This window comes from Branchiostoma floridae, chromosome 5 (assembly GCF_000003815.2).
Source record: "Branchiostoma floridae strain S238N-H82 chromosome 5, Bfl_VNyyK, whole genome shotgun sequence".
Classification (NCBI taxonomy): Eukaryota; Metazoa; Chordata; class Leptocardii; order Amphioxiformes; family Branchiostomatidae; genus Branchiostoma; species Branchiostoma floridae.
This window is the reverse complement of record NC_049983.1, coordinates 16,460,982-16,479,268: the sequence shown is the minus strand read 5'-3', so window position 1 is coordinate 16,479,268 and position 18,287 is coordinate 16,460,982. Positions and strand designations below refer to the sequence as shown.

Sequence of the window (18,287 nt, the reverse complement as noted above, 5' to 3'; positions counted from 1 at the left end):
AGCCCAATGCCCAAAACGCTTGCCTCCCCATCCTTCTCCCAGAGCACCGCTTCAGATGTTGACGAAACATGGCACTCTTGGAGGCAAACAACGTCAAATTTATGTTGACGGCAAAAGCCGAAAACCTGCCTCCTCTTCTGCGGACTACGGAGCCCACAGACATTGAGTGTAGCAATAAGAACCATGAGGCTACATAGAGAAGGAATGTCAAACAACATCGGAATGTGAGGAATTAGTGGTACAGATCATCAATTCCTTCCACACCAATTCGGTTAACAAATTGGGGGTGGACATTGTAGAGGTGCTTGAGACATAACATGGTGGTTTTAAAAAACCTCGAACAATTACCAACCTTACAAGGCACAATGTCCCCGGAGATGCCATGCGCCTTTGCAAGGTGAGATTTCAAAGACCTAAAACTATGCAAGAGTTCGTCACAACCATGAGAAATAAACTGGTTGCACACAAAGACAGCCTTATTCTTGTACAAGTCAGAGGAGATGACAATGGCTCTCGCCTTTGCTACCAAATCGGGACTTGGAGCCTGAGAGGCATCCGAAGTATCCTCATCAATGATGAGGCTTCTGGAGCCAACAGTAGAGTCAGACTCGTTACCGTCCACAGAACGAAGACTCTCCGAGGGAAACTCCTCGATAACAAGACTGGAGTCGGAATCCGGCTCCTTACGAATCTTTTTTCCTTTCGACAAAGTCTTTGCAGAGGCAGATCCCTCACTGGAATCACCCCTACACCTTTTCCTGGAATCTTTGTCAGCAATATCAGAGTTGCCATCATGGCAGCTCTGACAAAGAAAGAGGCGATTATCGCTTTGACAAACTGGGCCCTCACAGAAAGCAAGGAGAGCAGATTCTGGAGTTATGTCTGCCTTGCACTGATGACAAGACACCACCTCCAGAGTGATTGTGTAATCCAACTCACAACCCTGACACATGTACCGACGAGTAACAGGTCGGATAGGACTGGCCGCCTTACGCCTCCTTCTCTGGGACCGGGCGCGAGGGGCCGGTACCGGAGCAGCAGATGTTGAGGGTACCTGCTCGCTAGAAGAGGAAGAAAGGCCAGGCTTGGCCAGAGAAGGAGCGGCCTCCGACAGCAAGTCCTCAGACGGCTCAACCACCGCGACCGGAGAAAACTTGGTCAGAGAAGGAGCGGCCTCCGACAGCACGTCCTCAGACGGCTCAACCACCGCGACCGGAGGAGAATCCTCCGGCTCCACGACCGGAGAAGAAACATCCGACTTCACAGCCGAAGAAGTACCCGGGTCCACACTGCCAGGGTGACCTGGAGGCGAAACAGGATCAGATACACCAGACTCTGCGTCAGAAACATGGGCCAGTTCCGACCGAACAGGCTTATTTACAGTCTGAGGATCCCCTCCATCATGGTGTTCACGGACCTGACTCACACCTGCCGGGAGCTCTTGGCTCTTAGCCCAACTGGCTCCCATCTTAATCCTGTTTGCGAAGGACAGGGGACAACGGCGGGCCGTATGTCCCTCTGCCCTGCAACTGAGGCACACAACATCGTTGGTACAATCCATGGCCAAATGCCCAATGGATTGGCATTTGTTGCAAAATGTTACTGCACAATTTGCCGACTCATGGCCTTCCTGGTTGCATCTCAAGCAGGTACGGGGCTGCCCCACATACCTGAAGAAAACCATCCTCCCGTCAAACATTTTCCATGCTGATGGTATATTGCATCCCGGCTTTAAAACTACTTTGTATTGCCGGTTCCCATTTTTGATGGTCGGTCTGTCCCGGTATGTTACCATACGGGACGTGATGACGGCACAGTATTGATTTAACCAGTTCCTGACATAGTTGTCATCGAGCTCATACGGAATTCTTGTGGCCGTGACAATTATCTCCGCCGCCGCGTAAGATGACACATCCACGGCGTCTAAACCAGACAGTTTCCCCGCATACAATGTACGCTCGTGTACCGAGGAAAATGACACGTCGAATGAGTTTGGTCCCAGAGACTGAACAGCCTGAATGCTGCTCATGGGAGCCGAAACCTCGCTCAGCAAAGTAAACACTTGTTCATACGTTAACCGATCACGGTACACGGCAACTTTTATTGAAAGAGGACGCTTCATAATGCAGCTTTAACTAGAACCAATTGAAATAAAACTAAAAAGGAACCAAAATATGAGCAGACAGAGCTGCCAGAGACCCTGAAAAACACTACCTGTAAATCAGACAGCCTCCACGGACTCCACGGGCAGCAAGGGTTGAAAACGTAACGTAAATGAAGGCGTGTAACCAAACTGACACGCTTAAAGAACAACCAAGTACGAACCAATAAACTAGGCAGCCTCTCCGGGCGCTACTGGTTCTCAAACTAAATTGCTAAATTTGCCAAGGAGCAAGCCCAAGTGGAAATTTCCACTCAGACAAAATGGACACCACTGTCTGTCTCAACCCTTGAAATGCAAAACAGAGCAGCGTCCTACAATGGATGACCTCTGCCCCCTCTCAGCCCAGTCTATATAATGGGCGGGGGACAGCAGAAACTACAATGCTGCAACTAGATTTTGCAGCTGCGAAACAGGGCGAACGCCCCACAATGGATGGACCACCTCTGCCCCTCTCAGCCCAGTCAACGCAATGGGCGGGGGGCAGAAGTAAACCACAATGCTGCAACTAGATTCTGCAGTTTTAGATCAACTCATTAAAGCCCAGAGTTCAACCGACTTGCAAACCATTAGATCAACTCAATAAGCCCAGAGTTCAACCGACTTGCAAACCAATAGATCAACTCATCAAAGCGTCACAATTACGTGATCAACGTGCCGAGTTTCATGGCTCAGTTAGACAATGGTACATTCCAGGCGAGTATTAAAACGCTCTTCTAGACGCATGTTACTGTATGTGGTCCAGCGTAATAAATCTACGCTTTAACTCACCATGTTTATATAAATATATATCACAAATTGCATCAGAAGGAACTTAGTTTGTAATAAAAAATAATGCATATTCATTGTGGGTCAAAAAGTTTTACAAAACCTGTTTAATGTGCCAATAATTCATCTGACATAAATTATGATAATGAGGGGGGGGCGACATGTGGAACTCGGGATTTTTAAGCGTAGAATCTAGTCTAACTTACCAAAATAACATAAAATACGCGGCAAGGCACAGCTTTTTTAAAAAGATTTCTTGTTTCATGTTCTGCGTATACCTGTCTCGGCCAGGTAGAGACGACAGCCTGGCCAGTAGTACATTTCTCTGCCTGCTGATTTATCTGCCTGACGGACAGCTGTAGGTTCAGTGTCTTTTGGTCCAGCTTGTTGACTGACAACTTTAGGTCCGACACTGTGACAGCTAAGAAAGATACAGGGACATGACGTCATATACCCTCATTCAAACTACCTGTGTCCATTTGAGGAGAAATGTTGATACTTAAGAGCTAGGTGTCACAAGTTAGGGGTTTCAGTCTTATTTTGTTGAAAATCCAGACTTCTAGCTTTGTTTCATGTGTCCGGTGCACTTTTAAATAGTGGTGGTTGTATGTTGTGCAGAGGAGTCTTAAGTAATCAAGTTCGTTTCTATGCTGTTTCGAAACTTTCCGCCCTGTATACGTAGAACTGGCTAAATTCGCACACTGCGGCCAATATGTGTTTGCAATATATACCGTTATTAATGTGAGGAAGGTATTATGGGTCAGCTTTTCTCTTGCTTCATTTCCATGTATTAAGATATCAGATTCTATAACTGCCCTGTTACATTTCTCGACTTTGTAAGTGTGTAAAAACATAGAATCTCAGCCGATTTTTTCCTCACCAATAAAGATCACTGTACCAAGCAGACAGCAGTTCAGAATGATGGCCAGTACGGGCATGGCCTTCATGGCGCTGGGCAAGACTTGGGAGTCAAGTTGGGACTGACCAGCGCTCCTCATGCCGACTCCTGGAATGTAGTCTTTGATAAAAGCAGAAATATTATCCAAAGATAAATGAGGATCGGCCGTTTGTCGATCGTCGTTAGACTGGAATACGTTTTTTGTTCTTCGATATTTTGAGAGATACTACAGAGAATCGAAAAAAGCCATATCAAAATACAGCAAAGGGGGACTGTTCGCTTGTGGTGTGATGTACGTTAACGTTGACCTGTTCAGCGTGACTGCCCTGCCCGCATATCCCCTTGTTCCAACCGTGAACCAAAAATGAACAGTCCCTTTTCTCCATGCCACGAAAAGAAACCCCCATGAACATTTTCCTTTTAACAAAACATGTAATATCTTAATTCCTCAACGGTTTCCAAACGATAAGAAAAGTACACTTCTGTTAAAATCAAATAGTTCACGTATTTCAGGAAAGGGTCGATTAGTAAAGTCAATTAAGTACAAAGTTACGATTTAGAACATTAGTAATTAATTATAAATTAGCTAATAGAGCAACTACAATAGACTCATGCCTCATCCAACTGTCATTAACTGTTATCACGTTATTCGGATTCGCCTTTAGACAATAACTTTGCTACAATAGATTAATCTCATCCCAAGAGAAACACACAAAAAATTAGTAACAGCTTTATGTGCACAAACTTTTGAAAGTAATTGTTTGGTTAAATTAAACCAGTATGCAGACATACTTAGTCTGATATCTTAGGTCAATTACTAATCTATATTTCGTGACATAGACTCAAAGAAACCCTAGCGTCATTAGTATAAGATTAAGTACAACTTCACAGTTTCGATTTAATGTTTATTGTGACTTCTGGGCTGAACAAGTGAGAATATCTTACCCTCTTGTCCCGATGTTTCTTTCAGCCCATCTTTGGCGGTTCCAGTAGCAGTAGTGGGGGTCTGGTCACGGGCGATCCTTCGGGGCGAAACCATCGATGGAGAGACCGGACAGGCCTCCTGGTAGATGTCTCTGTCCATTTTACGCAGTCCTTCTTCTTCTCACCACCTCAGCTTAGAAAACCAAAATGCTACCATTCAACTCATACCAGTTGTTTTGGAGGGAGTCTATTATACAAGGCCACCTACAGTGATATAATTGTCTGGTTGCAATGTCGCATGAGAATTTTTTTGGAGGGAGTCTACGGTACACAGTAATAATATGATTGTTTTGTTGCTAGGTCGCATAATGATAAGATGACGTGAATTACACAATCTGGTTGCCAGTAGACGAATCATCATGTGTGCGTCACTCCGCCAGACAACAGCTCCAGGCCTTGTATATAAAGTTCAAGTGTTTGTTGCCTCCTTAGCATGCTTCATGCATGGGTCTGGCTTTTACTTACAGTTTTGTAATGGTATATGGTAGTCTATCAGGCTATCCAGATATTCTCACCATAGGTTGTTTACCCGGGTACGCCAGATGTTATTATTTACCCCATTTCATTATTTTTATGGGGGGCGGGTGTCTAGTACTAGGCCCGCCTACAATGATTGTCTCGTCGCTGGTTCGCATAATAAGATGACGTGGATATTACACAACCTGGCTGTGGGTACGGGTAGACAGCTCATCACGTGTACGTGTACGTCACTACTTTGTGCACACAACGTCAACGGATGTTGATTTAAAATACATCAGCTACTACTATAATTACTGTAAATGCAAAATTGTTCGCAGTAGTTTTATGTTCGCGGTTTTTGTGGTGGCCACTTCACCGCGAACCGTAGTAAAACCACCGCAAACATGTATCCATTACTAGTATATTAAATGGCTACAGTCTATGGCGCTACCGCGAACTTAAAACCACCGTGAAAACACCATTTTACCGCTACCGCGAACTTACATGCATTTACAGTACTGTATCGATATCGATCTAGCTAGATTTTAGCTTACCATGACAACTTTGATGTACATACAATTTACTATTATAATAAAACAGCCCCGTCTTACGACCTGAAGTTTGATTGCAGTAAAAGTTAAGAGAGTCAATTAGATGCACGAATTACACTGACCCATTTTAGATGCCATTGGAAAGGAAACGACTTTTTAACAAATTCATGGTACTCCCCTGTGTATATATGAATAGTTGCGATTTCGCACTCAATCAGGTGTCAGGATTGTACGATATCTAGCCATTCACCCTATAATGGCTAACGGGAGAGTCGTAGCCAATCAGCATATGTACACATGAAGGTACAAGTCTGCGATTGAATTATTTAATTTTCTTCTTCTTGGAAACAGTCTAGGCCTTGGCGTCACTACGTGCGCGTGTGGGTGGCATACATAATATTTTGCTTATGATCATAATTTTGTGACCTGAATTTTGCCAACGTATACGGGGGATAAGATAAAACGTGTTCCGTTATTGCGGCGTAGTGCCAAAGAGATCAATTAATTAATGAATAAATAAATGAATTAAAATTCAAAAACCAAAATCTAAAGTCAAAAGCAATTCTGATTATATTTGGTTTCAAAATCCACCCATACAAACATGGCAGATCACGCCAATAGCTAGTTTGTATGTATGTAACATTGTTCACGACACATTGTTGCGAATTACCTTGTTGGTGGCAAGATCATGATTTAATTATTGATACCAGAATCTTGCTTATCAACGTTTAATGTCATAATTCTACGATGAACTGAATGTTGCAAAGGCAAAATATTTGAGAATAAAAAAAAAATACAAATTTAACTTACAACATCCAGCTGATTGCAAATTTTGTGACCTTTCCCCACCCTGTATGCAAATACTGTACCACAATGTCTAGAAGGCCCACGGTTTTATTTTACTATCCAAGCAGAGGTTAGGCTCCGGCTGTTTTTGACGTTTTCTTTTAGTCGTTTTTATCGGGCTTTCCATGTTGTACGCTTTGTCTCGCGGTCTGACGAGGCATCAAGAAAGAGTACAAAATAGAAAACCCGATAAAAACGACTAAAAAAACGTCAAAAAAACGGCCGGAGCCTGACCTCTGCTTGGAGAGTACATACTTTATTTCTGCTTTTAAACAACGGACGTCGGCGATCGGACTTCATTAAAGAACAAACACTGCATCAAGAATCGATAATGCTAATTTACGCGCGCACACGACTATCAAGCCAAATGATGACAGTCGGTATCAGGTTTCCGATGTATCACGTAACTTGCGTGTGTGTGTGTATTTTTTTTTCGTTCAAATGCGCCATAACGTAAACGCCCACAATTTTTGCATGTCCACCACATGCACGATGTTAAATTTGTCTAAATAAATAAATTGATCAAGAATCATTAGTCTCAGAGGGATGCACACTTCAGATACCCAAGTGTATAAGACATTCTCCAGAAAGCTTCGAAAACAAATTGTATTACTAGGCAGTAACGTTATAGTCGTAATCAATGGAATTGAAAGTTGTAACATTGTCGTAAATATTGTTGTAAATTTCAGACTTCTAAAATTGAAACAAAATGTTTCTGCGTACACAGAGTCTCACATTGTACATTGGACATGAATAACGCATTCTCAGTGTACAGACCCTAACATCTCTTTATTGCATTACTTGATTAGTCTTTATATCAAAGAGCAGTAACGTTATAAGGGTGGTGTTACGTCTATTTATAGTCTCCAAAGATTAACGGACAAAATTCCGTCAATTTCCGTTGACTACCAAAAAAACGCGATGCCTGAATTCTATTGACAATTCAGCTCCTTACATAACCTGATAACACATCGCAGCTGAAGTATCATGCGAGCAAGGGTTAACGGTGTCTAGTTTTGTTGACAGTTCACTTGCTAGTTTTTTTAGACTCTAATTATTGATAGATACAACAATCGCCCGCCAAGCTGAGCCCCTCATGTGTCAGGCTTTGTTCGAAACGTTAGCTTCTTACAGGAATGCTGGCAACGCGTTATTTCTAGCCTGATTAAATCTCGCTTATAGCAGCCCGCCCAACATCCGCCGGCCTCTGAGGGGAGGTGCCAGTTACAGTCCCCACAGCAGAGTCTGTGTCCCACAGACTACCTGAATTCTATTGACAATTCAGCTCCTGTAAACGTGCCTGATAACACATTGCAGCTAAGGTATCATGCGGTCATGGGTTAACTGTGGTGTCTAGCAGTTTTGTTGACTGTTGATTGCTCATTTTTTTAGGCTCTAATTATTGAGAAATACAACAATCACCCGCCAAGCTGAGCCCCCGATGTGTCAGCCTTTGTAAGAAACGTTAGCTCCTTAATACAGGAATGCCGGCAACGCGTTATTTCAAGGCTAGCCTGATTATTGATACACAATATGTCTCTCTCTTTACAACATTTTCACACGGTGACTAATTTACTTAAATCAATAACGCTATAGATTCGCATTGAAAAAAAGCCGGAGCTACACGTGCATGGTGTCATACTAATAGTTTATCCATTTCAAACCGCCTAGTGCCAAAGGTGTTTATACTTTTGCATTTATTCTAACACTATTTTTGGATCTGTTCAACTGTGTCGTGCATGCGGGACTAAAAAAAACGGGCACCAGTTGATCAGCTTTTCTCTTCTTTGTTTGAGGTCACAGTAATGCCCTTGCGGAAAAACGTGTGCAAAGAATAGATCGTGACATAACGCTTAAAATATCTGTTGAAATGATCTCATGCATTTTAATCAGCCCCCGCCATTTCGTGCGTGCTGAAAACGCCCATCACTCTTTAACCTCTAACATTACTCTTCAAGCAGAGATTACGTTAGAAGCTCCCGCTCGTTTTGACGTCTTTCTGGGTTTTTTTTACGGACTTTCTATTTTGTCACGTTTTCTTTTTGTGCTTGTGTTTAGCTAGCAGATAAAAAAAGAAAGCGTAATAGAATAGAAAGACCGAAAAAAAATCCCAAAACAGGCCGAAGCCTAACCTCTGCTTAGAGAGAAGTCCCCGCCCCCTTTGGCGACGCTTTGGAAATGCAGATGGCGGCGAGTCAAAACATTGCATCCAAACCAACGAAATACGCCGCTAAACAGAAATTTTTCAGGCATTCTTGCATCAACGCAACTTTTTCATTAGGAAATTAATTACTAGTGACAAACCAAACTTAGTTGTTGTTTATTTTGCAGAGACACAACAACAACAACAACAAAATGACTTTCATTCTTACGCATGCGCTCTTGAGTTTACAGGTGCCATCTTGGAAAATATATCCTCGGCCCTCCGAGCGAAACAGAAAATTTTGGAGCCGAGAAACTTGTCGAAAATGGCCGAGAAAGACATAAAGGTTGGTGCAGACAGTAGATAACTGTGTTATCAGTGTTGTTCTCGTTTTTTTCTGGTTGTGGTGTGGTAATTTAGTTGATAAATGTGGTGATTTTAGGTCGTGTGCGTGACGTGTATTCATGACGTCTTTGGGTAAGTTGCTTTGTTTGTTTTACTTGTGGAGCTCGAGCGTCGGACTAGAACCCGTGAAAAACCTTCCAGATTCCTTCCCGACGACTCCTGACACACGCATTCCGTGGAAAACGTATCATTCTACCTTACTATGAAGTCTGTTTGCTTGTGTTTTGTTGTCTTGTAGTTTTTCCTAACGATATTTGTGAGTGAATTTGTGTGGGTGGGTCGTCTGACTGGGCTTCTATTTTTGCAAGCGGGCTGACCCCGCTCGGCAAAACCCTCGACTCCAGCCTCGAAATTCTGCAATATTTCTGTCAAACTTGCGGGAAAAACACCAGAAAATAGTCTATAAGGTACTTAGGTAAGGTTTGACAGGGATGTCTCGTGTTTGTGTCGGTGGCAAAAGTGATTTTTTCGCTCAGAAAGAAGTGACGATCGTTTTGGTTTCGCGAGTCGCCATTTTCTCTCTTCCCGTTTTTCAATATGGCGGACCTCAGTGGCCAACTGGGCTTCCGGGAAAAAAGATTTTTATCCGCTGGAAAAAAATTCCAGACGAAATATTTCCCTTTTTCTTTAAATTTGTACCGTGGTGGATATATTCTTGCAGTGAACGATGGAGGAATTTTGTGTTTGGGGGCTAAATTTTTGGCGGGAGAACTGTATTTTGGCAGAGTGACTGTCGTGGGCAGGGCGAGCTTTACATGCATGGCTGCACATTGGGCTGTTCCAAAAAAAAAAAATAGAGGGGGGGTTGACGACACCGAAATTTGCTTCCGACCCCTAGAGTCCAGCTGTCCAGTTCAAATGCTTCGACCCCTAGAGTCCGGGTCCAAAATACTACGACCCCTAGAGTCCAACTGTCCAGTCCAAATGCTTCGACCCCTTGAGTTCAAGTCCAAAATACTACGACCCCTAGAGTCCAGCTGTCCAGTCCAAATGCTTCGACCCCTTGAGTCCAAGTCCAAAATACTACGACCCCCTAGAGTCCAACTGTCCAGTCCAAATGCTTCAAACCCCTGAGTCCAGTCCAAAATACTACGACCCCCTAGAGTCCAACTGTCCAGTCCAAAATATTACGACCGAAGTCCTGCTTTCCCTCGCCTAATAATTTTCGTCTTAGTGTTGGCTTTGCGGTGGAGAGGTCATTGTTTTTTTTAATGTGAACGCTCCAATCGGCTTGGATTTTCACTGATCCAGCTCGTTTGCAATACATTCTTAAGAGATAGTTTGAGACACTTGCGAACAATCGGCTTGGCTCGAACCCTGAAATTGAACGCAACGTGGATAGATTCTATGCAAATTTTCCCCCAGTTGGAGGTTGTATATCCAGGTACACAAGGTCAAAGTTTGCGTAGTTCGGGACCCATACCACATGCCACGCTGACAAGTTTGCTCACTTAAAGACCAACCCCGTACTATAAAACCACCCAATAAATTCGGCTAACGTAAACTACTAGAGCTCAGTCTTCTGTTCACTGTGGTGGAGTTCACATCGGGGAAGGCTGGCTGAGACGGCTGACCAACACAAGTTTATTTTCAATTCAATTTTGATATTAGGATACTACATTAGGTATTAAAGTATGATTATACATAAAGCTTTACCTAACCCAGAATATAAAGTAATGAAAATGCTGGCTTGTCTTACTCTGGTACTGTGAGACATAACTGACAGTTACATGTACAGTCTACATAGCCCCTGTTGGTACACTTGCAAACAGACACCACATTATTAGCCATATTTCTAGACACATAAATATCAGAGCTAATTCAGTTATAAGGAAGATTTTCAAGTTGCAATCATGTGTAGATACAAAAAGACATTTTGATACAAAGTTGGCAGAGCAGACTTGAAAGTTTCAATTTGAACACAAGGTTGGTTTCCCAAAATTTGAAAGTTGCTGTTATTAGGACCTCGATTATGTAACTTTGTTACAACTATCTTGATAATTCTGCAGGGTTTGATAGTGTTTCCTTGAAAACCAGTAGAGAAAAATATTTGAATTTTTGACCAGTATTTTATGCTAATCTGTCCCTACCTTTGTTTCCAGTGTGTAGACAGTCTGAGATTTTTATTAGTTTATGTATTTATAGGGGTCAATTCACCCCTCTAGCTGCTGGGATGGTCACAGTAGGGAGTACTTCCTTAGTGCTGTGCCCAGGGCACTCCTGTTTGGTCTTTAACTTATTCTTGTGCCTATCGATAATGTCTGGAAAGAAAAAAAAATGCTTTACAGGGTCAAGGCAAGTGGAATTGGAAGCAAACAATTAAGCTTTTGATCGCGCTTTGGAGGAGAGAGGAAATACATGAAGCACAGAGCAAACTAGAAAAATGCACGAAAAAACAAGGACATCTTTGACTTGAGCAGAAGATCTCCCTCTTTGCCAACATATACTATGTTAGTTAGGTCATGACCCTAAATGACCTGGGTTTGAGAAAACCTACAATGTTGTACGAAAGTATAAAAGTATCTAAGTCCAGGTACCAGGGAATCGTAATCAGTTTGTTCTTTTTTTAGTGTAAACAGGGTCTTAGATAAAACTTTCAGTTCATCACTCCTCCTATCAACAACCCCCCCATCATGCGTCAAATGACTGCTGGTTTACACTTGGCATTGCAAAGGATTTGCAGTTTACCCTTCTTGAAGAGATGGGTGGGGCAAGTGGGAGGGGCAGTGATTATCCCTACTGATAACAGGCCTGAGCATTCAACAATGCTAGACTGGTCACTTGATGGGTATGCACCTGGGTATGCATACCCAGTCCTAGTCCAGCAGACTAGGACAGAGGGAAACTGAAAAAGATTTCAAGATGTGTTCAGGGGAATATTGTTTCCACAGCTTCTAATACATTAACGGTTTTAATCTACTGAATAGACACTTTGGTAGGACTCTTGACCAGCCAAACTCCTTATGCCACTGGTAGATCTGCCTGAATATTTAATTCTATAGATCCTAATACACAACAAACATACCAACAATGTAGCTATTTTATAGTAGTTGGCCGTTCTTGCCAACATCCTCTCAGGAAAACATTTTCAAATCTGTAGGAAATCTGTAAGTGAAGGTAACTAGTAGTAGTAGAAAGGTTGGTATTTGCTTATGACCAAATTTAGAAATTTTTACTCTGTCCTTCTTATGCCAAAAAGGGACTGTTCCAAAATTGAACTTGAAAAAAATCATCCCATGCCAGGATGGACACTTCATATTATAATGTAACCTAAAACTAAGGTTTGTTGTTTGTTTGAAACCTTTATTTATTCATTAGAAGCTGAAATCGGCCTGCAGGCCGCTTTTCTGGTATAAGGTACATTCATACTAGTCCTGCACTGTAACAGCACTTATTTCTTAATTAGGTCATGTTGATTTGATTGTATGGATGACATCCTCTGGGAATCCAAAAAGTGATGTGAGCAAGCGAATTAAAAAAGAAAGATTGGCATAAAAAAGTTGCCTTGATAGAACCTCCTTGATCTAAGCGAGGTGATTGGCATTGCAAGTGAAAGTGCAGATTGGGCCAAATTGTAATTACCCTACCATTCATCCACAATCAGCCAGCCTGAGTACCAGCCTTGACCCCATTCACACTCAGAAAAACAATTTGAAAAAACATGTTATCCTAATAAACAGCCCAATTCGAATAAGTTTCTGCAGTGTGAACGCTCCCAAATCACTCGGGGAGGTGGATAGAACTGCGCTGCGGGGAGTCCCGATTCATGCGATTCAGCAGTGTGAACGCGCAAGTGGATAGGATTCTGCTACGTTCCGGGGTGTGACGTCATGCATCCGGGAACTTGGGGTCCTACTTTGCATCGTGTGGGAAACACTACACACGCCTGATCGCTTCGTTTTTCAGCAAGCATTTTCCGTTGTGTTTTACTTCCAACAACAATGAGCGGAGAGAAAGGGACATTTTCTTCATCATTCGCAAAGTGAACACCAGAACAAACGAAGCTGCTCATTTCCATCTGGGGCGGGAGGAAACGCAGAAAAAGCTTGGGAAGGTCCATAAAAACAGGGACATTTATGAAGATATATCAAAAGGAATGGTGGAGCATGGAGTTGAGAAATCCCTTGAACGGTGCAGAGATAAAGTTAAGAATCTCACCGCCAACTACCACAAGACGCAGCGATACATCTGCGAAAGTTTTATTCGGATAAGACTGAGGGCACACTAATCGAATTGCCCAAGAGCAATGCGAACACAATTTTGGGTCAGATAGAAAATTTTTAATTTAGATAACTGTTTTATTCAAATTGTTTTTCTGAGTGTGAACGGGGTCATAGTTACCACTGGCTCGATCCTTTTGCCCCACATTCCATGTGTGCTATTCTTTAGAGGGTAGATGTTGGTCTGAGCTGCTCTAGAACTAGTAGAAGCTTGCGCTGTAATGCAAGGTACTATAGATCATGCTCCTTGTCAACAAGTACATGACATCCGCACAAGCTGCAAGAGTCTCAACTCCTTGGTTTGAAAAGTACAGGGATATACATAGAAACATTTAATTTGGGGCCAGTGAAAAGTTGACTTGGGCCAGCAGATTTTTTATGAATTTGCTCTCTAGGGCAAGTGAATTTTAAAAAAAATATGTTTAACCCAGTTCCACAACACCAGCAGGTGTCAGGAGCTGACAGGATAACTGCATATGTGTGTGGGGAAAGACAGAGGGCCACCTGGTGAGACTCCTTAGAGGAGAGACATCGAGGACACAAAAAATGGGAGGGGGTCTAGTCACAGGCTAGTAGATTTATCAACCACAACATGAACTAAAAAAATAAGTCAACTAGAGCAACCCTGTACTGGTAGTCCTTTATTCAGGAGGGAAGTTACAACACCAGGTACAAAATGACATGCATGTGGGCTTCGTTAGACTCTGCCCAGTGGGGTGCCTGTTCCCTCTGTTTCAAGATTGCTCATCTTCTTTGCTCATCCAGATTTCTTGCAGGGAAAAATAACTCATATATAGACTACAATGCCATTTGTTTCTTACCCTCATAGCAAAAGGTATGACTGTTTCCAAAGAAGTGATGTGAAGGAGATCTTCAAGACAGTCACAGCTGTTAGCCAGCCTGGAGTATGCATGACTAATTATTCGCCCACCCATGGAGTTACCTATCACTGTGCTTGTTTATACCAGGATGGTCTGCCACCTCTACCATCTCTACTTGAGATAGTTTTAGAAACTCAGCTGAGACCTTATGCTGTTTGTATTTGCAAGGATGTAAGTTAGTATACTGAAAAGTGGTCACCACATGAAAGTTCTCAAGATTTTCAATTTTGAGGCCAAGCATGACTATAAACGCAGTCACTGCTGATTGGCTGAGCCTCAGTGAGGGGAAACTGCGGTTTATTCAAACTGGAAGCAAGGTCCTAATGCTGCAATTGGACAGTACTACAACTTCCATATGTACTTGTAGCTCCTGGAATATGCACTATGTAACATATTGGCCCAAAAATTGAAACTTTTTACCATATTTGCTTCATTACTTCATATTCCTGGTGTTTGTGAACTGTGAAAAAAATGCATGAGGTCATAAGGTCAACTGATAGTCAGAAAATCATGAACCCTCCTGTTTGCAAACAGGAGGTCCCCAAGGGAGGGGTTATATCACTAGCACAGCCAAAATCTCCTTTTGCTTCAGAATAGCAAGACATCCCTGCCCCTGGCATGGGAGTCTGATATTTGTAAAATCACTACCAGGGTTATCAACAAGCTGGCATTATTTCCCTTCAAACCTGCATGAAATTTTGTAAAGATGAAGTTTTTAAAAAGAAACTTCAGCTAATATCAGTCATCCCCTCTGTGCAGTCAGGCCTCTGTGGCCAGTGTTGGTTGGTGAATTTTTCTATGGTCATGTTGTTATTATCCCTCACTGAATATAGTATAGAATGCCATGGGGTTGACTGGTCGGCTGTTTCACAATTGAGTGTACCCATTTATTTTTCCACATGTTACCAGTTGATAAGAAAGTTTACATAAGACATTACTGTTTTACACTTTTATTTCCCAAAAGCTGATGTAACAAGGAACACAACAAAAAAAGAAATAGAGAAATCCATCAATATTTGGCAAAAATATCGTAAAAAATATTACTAAGAAATGTCTTATTTTTAGTGTTACCAGGGGTCATTCAGTTTTTTTCACAATTAAACCATTGCATCTAACATCAAAAACATGGCTGCTACCTTAAAATTCCTTATTTTGTACATGCAGGGATATGTTAACTAGAGATTTATTACCATTTTTTGAAGATATTCCGACTTTTTTTTGGCAATCAGGGTTATTTTGTATTTTCACCCACATGTTACCAATTTTAATGTAATATTTACTTAAAGGTTTCAAAGTCTGTAGCATTATTTTAATGTGCTGTGATAAGTGTTAATTTGACATGTTAATATTTGATATGATGTATGTGAAAGAACAAAAGTAGAATGAGATCATTCCTACTTTCATCTGAGTCACAGCGAAGGATCAAAGTATCGGCTGTCATTTTCCGAAAAATTTTGTCCCGTCCGTACCCCCCCTTAATTTCTATATTAAGTTAATACCACAAGCTTTTGATTGTGATAGTTTACAAGTCTCTTTGACCAGATACCAAACCACTATAGAAACCAAATCTATGATTAAGACCTTGCCCAATACAGCACCGTATAACTGCAAATGTCCCGTCCGTACCCCTGTCCCGTCCGTACCCCCACCTGTCCCGTCCGTACCCCCACTTTTAGATTTAAGCAAAATATTGGGGAAAATGACATTCCAATTGCTAAAATAACACATACTAAAGACTTAAAAGATAAAAACATCTAATCTCCTCAATAAAAATAGTAGTTTCTAATGAATTCATCATCGTATTCTTTAACAGTTTTTCATTAATTCCCATAAACTGCCTGGGACTGGTATGAGATGAAATATGATATTCCCCTTAAGTTACCATCCCATTTTGCCCAGACCATGTGCTCTCCTCTAGCCCAGCTCAGTCTCTTCCTGATTAAGTTGATGGTGACAACCCATTTTCCTCACCTCCCACTAGTGCAGTTAGTGTAAATGCAAAGGGCAAGATAGGCACTACCTGACACGCCAAGGAGAAAGGCAAAGGTTCTCGAGATACTTTTCAAGTCTCCTATCAAAATAAAATCCTTGAGAAGAAAGGGGTACTTGCTGTAGCAAAAGAGAGCAGAAGAGAACTGCAAGTAGGTCAAGAAATTGCAGATTCCCTGACAGAGCAGGTACATTCCAGCAAGTTCACCGTGGAGCATCGCCATCAAAGAAAATACGCTACCAGTAATGGCATTCTCAGATCAGATCTAATAAGAATGTCTAACTCCCTTAAAGTTTAGACAATATTGCAGTATTTGTAGATGCTTTAATTAACTGGTATTTGGTGAATAAATGTGTTCCAAAAGGTTTGGACAAGTCCCTGCAGTATCAGTCTTGTTGGCCTGTTGTCTGGCTGTGTCCCGTCCGTACCCCCACATAATATCATATTCATAAAATCATCAAGTCCCTTGTTGTGTTGCCAATGTATAAAACCTAGAATCTTATGTAGGAGTATATAAAGAATGAAATTTTACCAAAGTTTAGCTACCAAAGTGCTTGAATTTAAAAATTTCGTATTTGACCTTTCCTTCCACATAAAATGACAGCAAGGTGTTATCATCGCCTTACAATAAATGACCAGAAAATGACACAACAAGGTGCTACTGCAAATCAAAGTTAGTTTTCTGGTCTTGTGGACACTAGTGATGGAAGATAACATGGAATAGTGTTTATCTTTAGTTCTTCCTCTGGCTGTACTGTATATATCTTTACATACAGTCTTACAGTTGTCCCGTCCGTACCCCCATGGTGATCCATGAAAGAAAGCCCTGTATTATAGTAACCGAGAGGTGTTGTGCAGAGATCTTTTAGGATATTGAGCCCCAAGTATGTACCTTTCAATTGCCAACATTAATTTTGAAATATATTCAAGTTGATTTTTCAACCTCAGTGACACCTGTTTGGTACACTCAATTGTGAAACAGCCGTGGTGTAAAACTTTAAGACTTCTACTTGGCTGACACTACTCAACTTTACCAAGGAGGTTATATAGACCGTGACTTTACTGAGTTACTCTAATTTCCTAACTGGCAATTGACTGGGGACCATCCCCTCCGTTGATGGTCCCCCTCCGTTGCAGTCTTCCTGTCTGCTGTGTCTGTAAACATTCTGCCAGCACAGTTCAGCCTGGTCTGCCTTTTTTTGTTTTTAGACATTTTTGTCAGCCTTTCTATCTTGTCCTGTTTAACCTTATGTCCAAAACATCTAGGAACGCAAAAAAAAAAAAAGCCAGAACTGAACTTCTGCTTGGAGAATATCTCTATACCCTGATGGTCACTTTTACAGAGGGACTGAAGTGAAGGTCGAGCTCTCCATCTGATAAACCAAGGACAGAATGTTCTTGCCTTTAAACCTCCTTGGTCAAATAAAAAAAATCCTTGGTCAAATAAAATTGAGAGTTAACTTTTAATTATATACAAAATGTGTTATGTCCTTGGTCAAACCACATATACCTACCCTGGAGGCCATCCGGGATCGGGCAGCTAGGACCTACCCTTTATGTTGAAATCAGCTGTAGCCAATAAGGTTTTGCACTGGGCAGGGTGGGGGATGACATGCTGGGCGGTGGTGTCATTAATCACAGCACTGACCAGCCCCTCTTGGACGCTCTGCATGACAGGCGACACCAGACGGAAAGGGTAGCGATAAGAGTGAGATTGATGTTGGGCTGACTGCCTTGGCTCCCCGAACAAAAATTGCTAACAAACCTCGCTAGCTACCCGGTCCTGTCTGGCTTCCAGGGTACATATACCTTGTGTCGTGAGTCAGATAGGATTTTTAAATTCTCTACCCCAATTCCCTAAACATCCCATCCCCCAACATCTAAAGCAAGGAGTTTATACCCTTCTTGATCCCAACAAGTACATGTGTATAAACTTCAGCATGCCTCTCTTCATTCAGGGATGTTTGTTTGTGAACACCAC

The 18,287-nt window shown here is 42.0% G+C and overlaps 2 protein-coding genes across 6 annotated transcripts in view; one reads left to right on the top strand and one right to left on the bottom strand.

The window, feature by feature from the left end:
- Nucleotides 1-3,576, bottom strand: part of LOC118415455 (perlucin-like) — a 10,458-nt gene extending 6,882 nt beyond the window's left edge. The window contains exon 1 of one of the 2 annotated variants that reach the window (XM_035820099.1): nt 3,208-3,576. The gene's annotated coding sequence lies outside the window, so the exon portion shown is untranslated. Of the gene's footprint in view, nt 1-2,214; nt 2,790-3,207 lie in introns of those variants that run through there. The other variant, XM_035820098.1, reaches the window with a different exon arrangement.
- A 5,451-nt stretch (nt 3,577-9,027) lies between these two features.
- The window catches only part of LOC118415443 (scm-like with four MBT domains protein 1), a 50,225-nt gene continuing 40,965 nt past the window's right edge, over nt 9,028-18,287 (top strand). Inside the window, exon 1 of one of the 4 annotated variants that reach the window (XM_035820075.1) lies at nt 9,028-9,156. In XM_035820075.1, the coding sequence (XP_035675968.1) occupies nt 9,136-9,156 (21 nt within the window). In that variant the 5' untranslated portion in view covers nt 9,028-9,135. Of the gene's footprint in view, nt 9,157-9,232; nt 9,400-18,287 lie in introns of those variants that run through there. The other 3 variants (XM_035820077.1, XM_035820078.1, XM_035820076.1) reach the window with 3 other exon arrangements.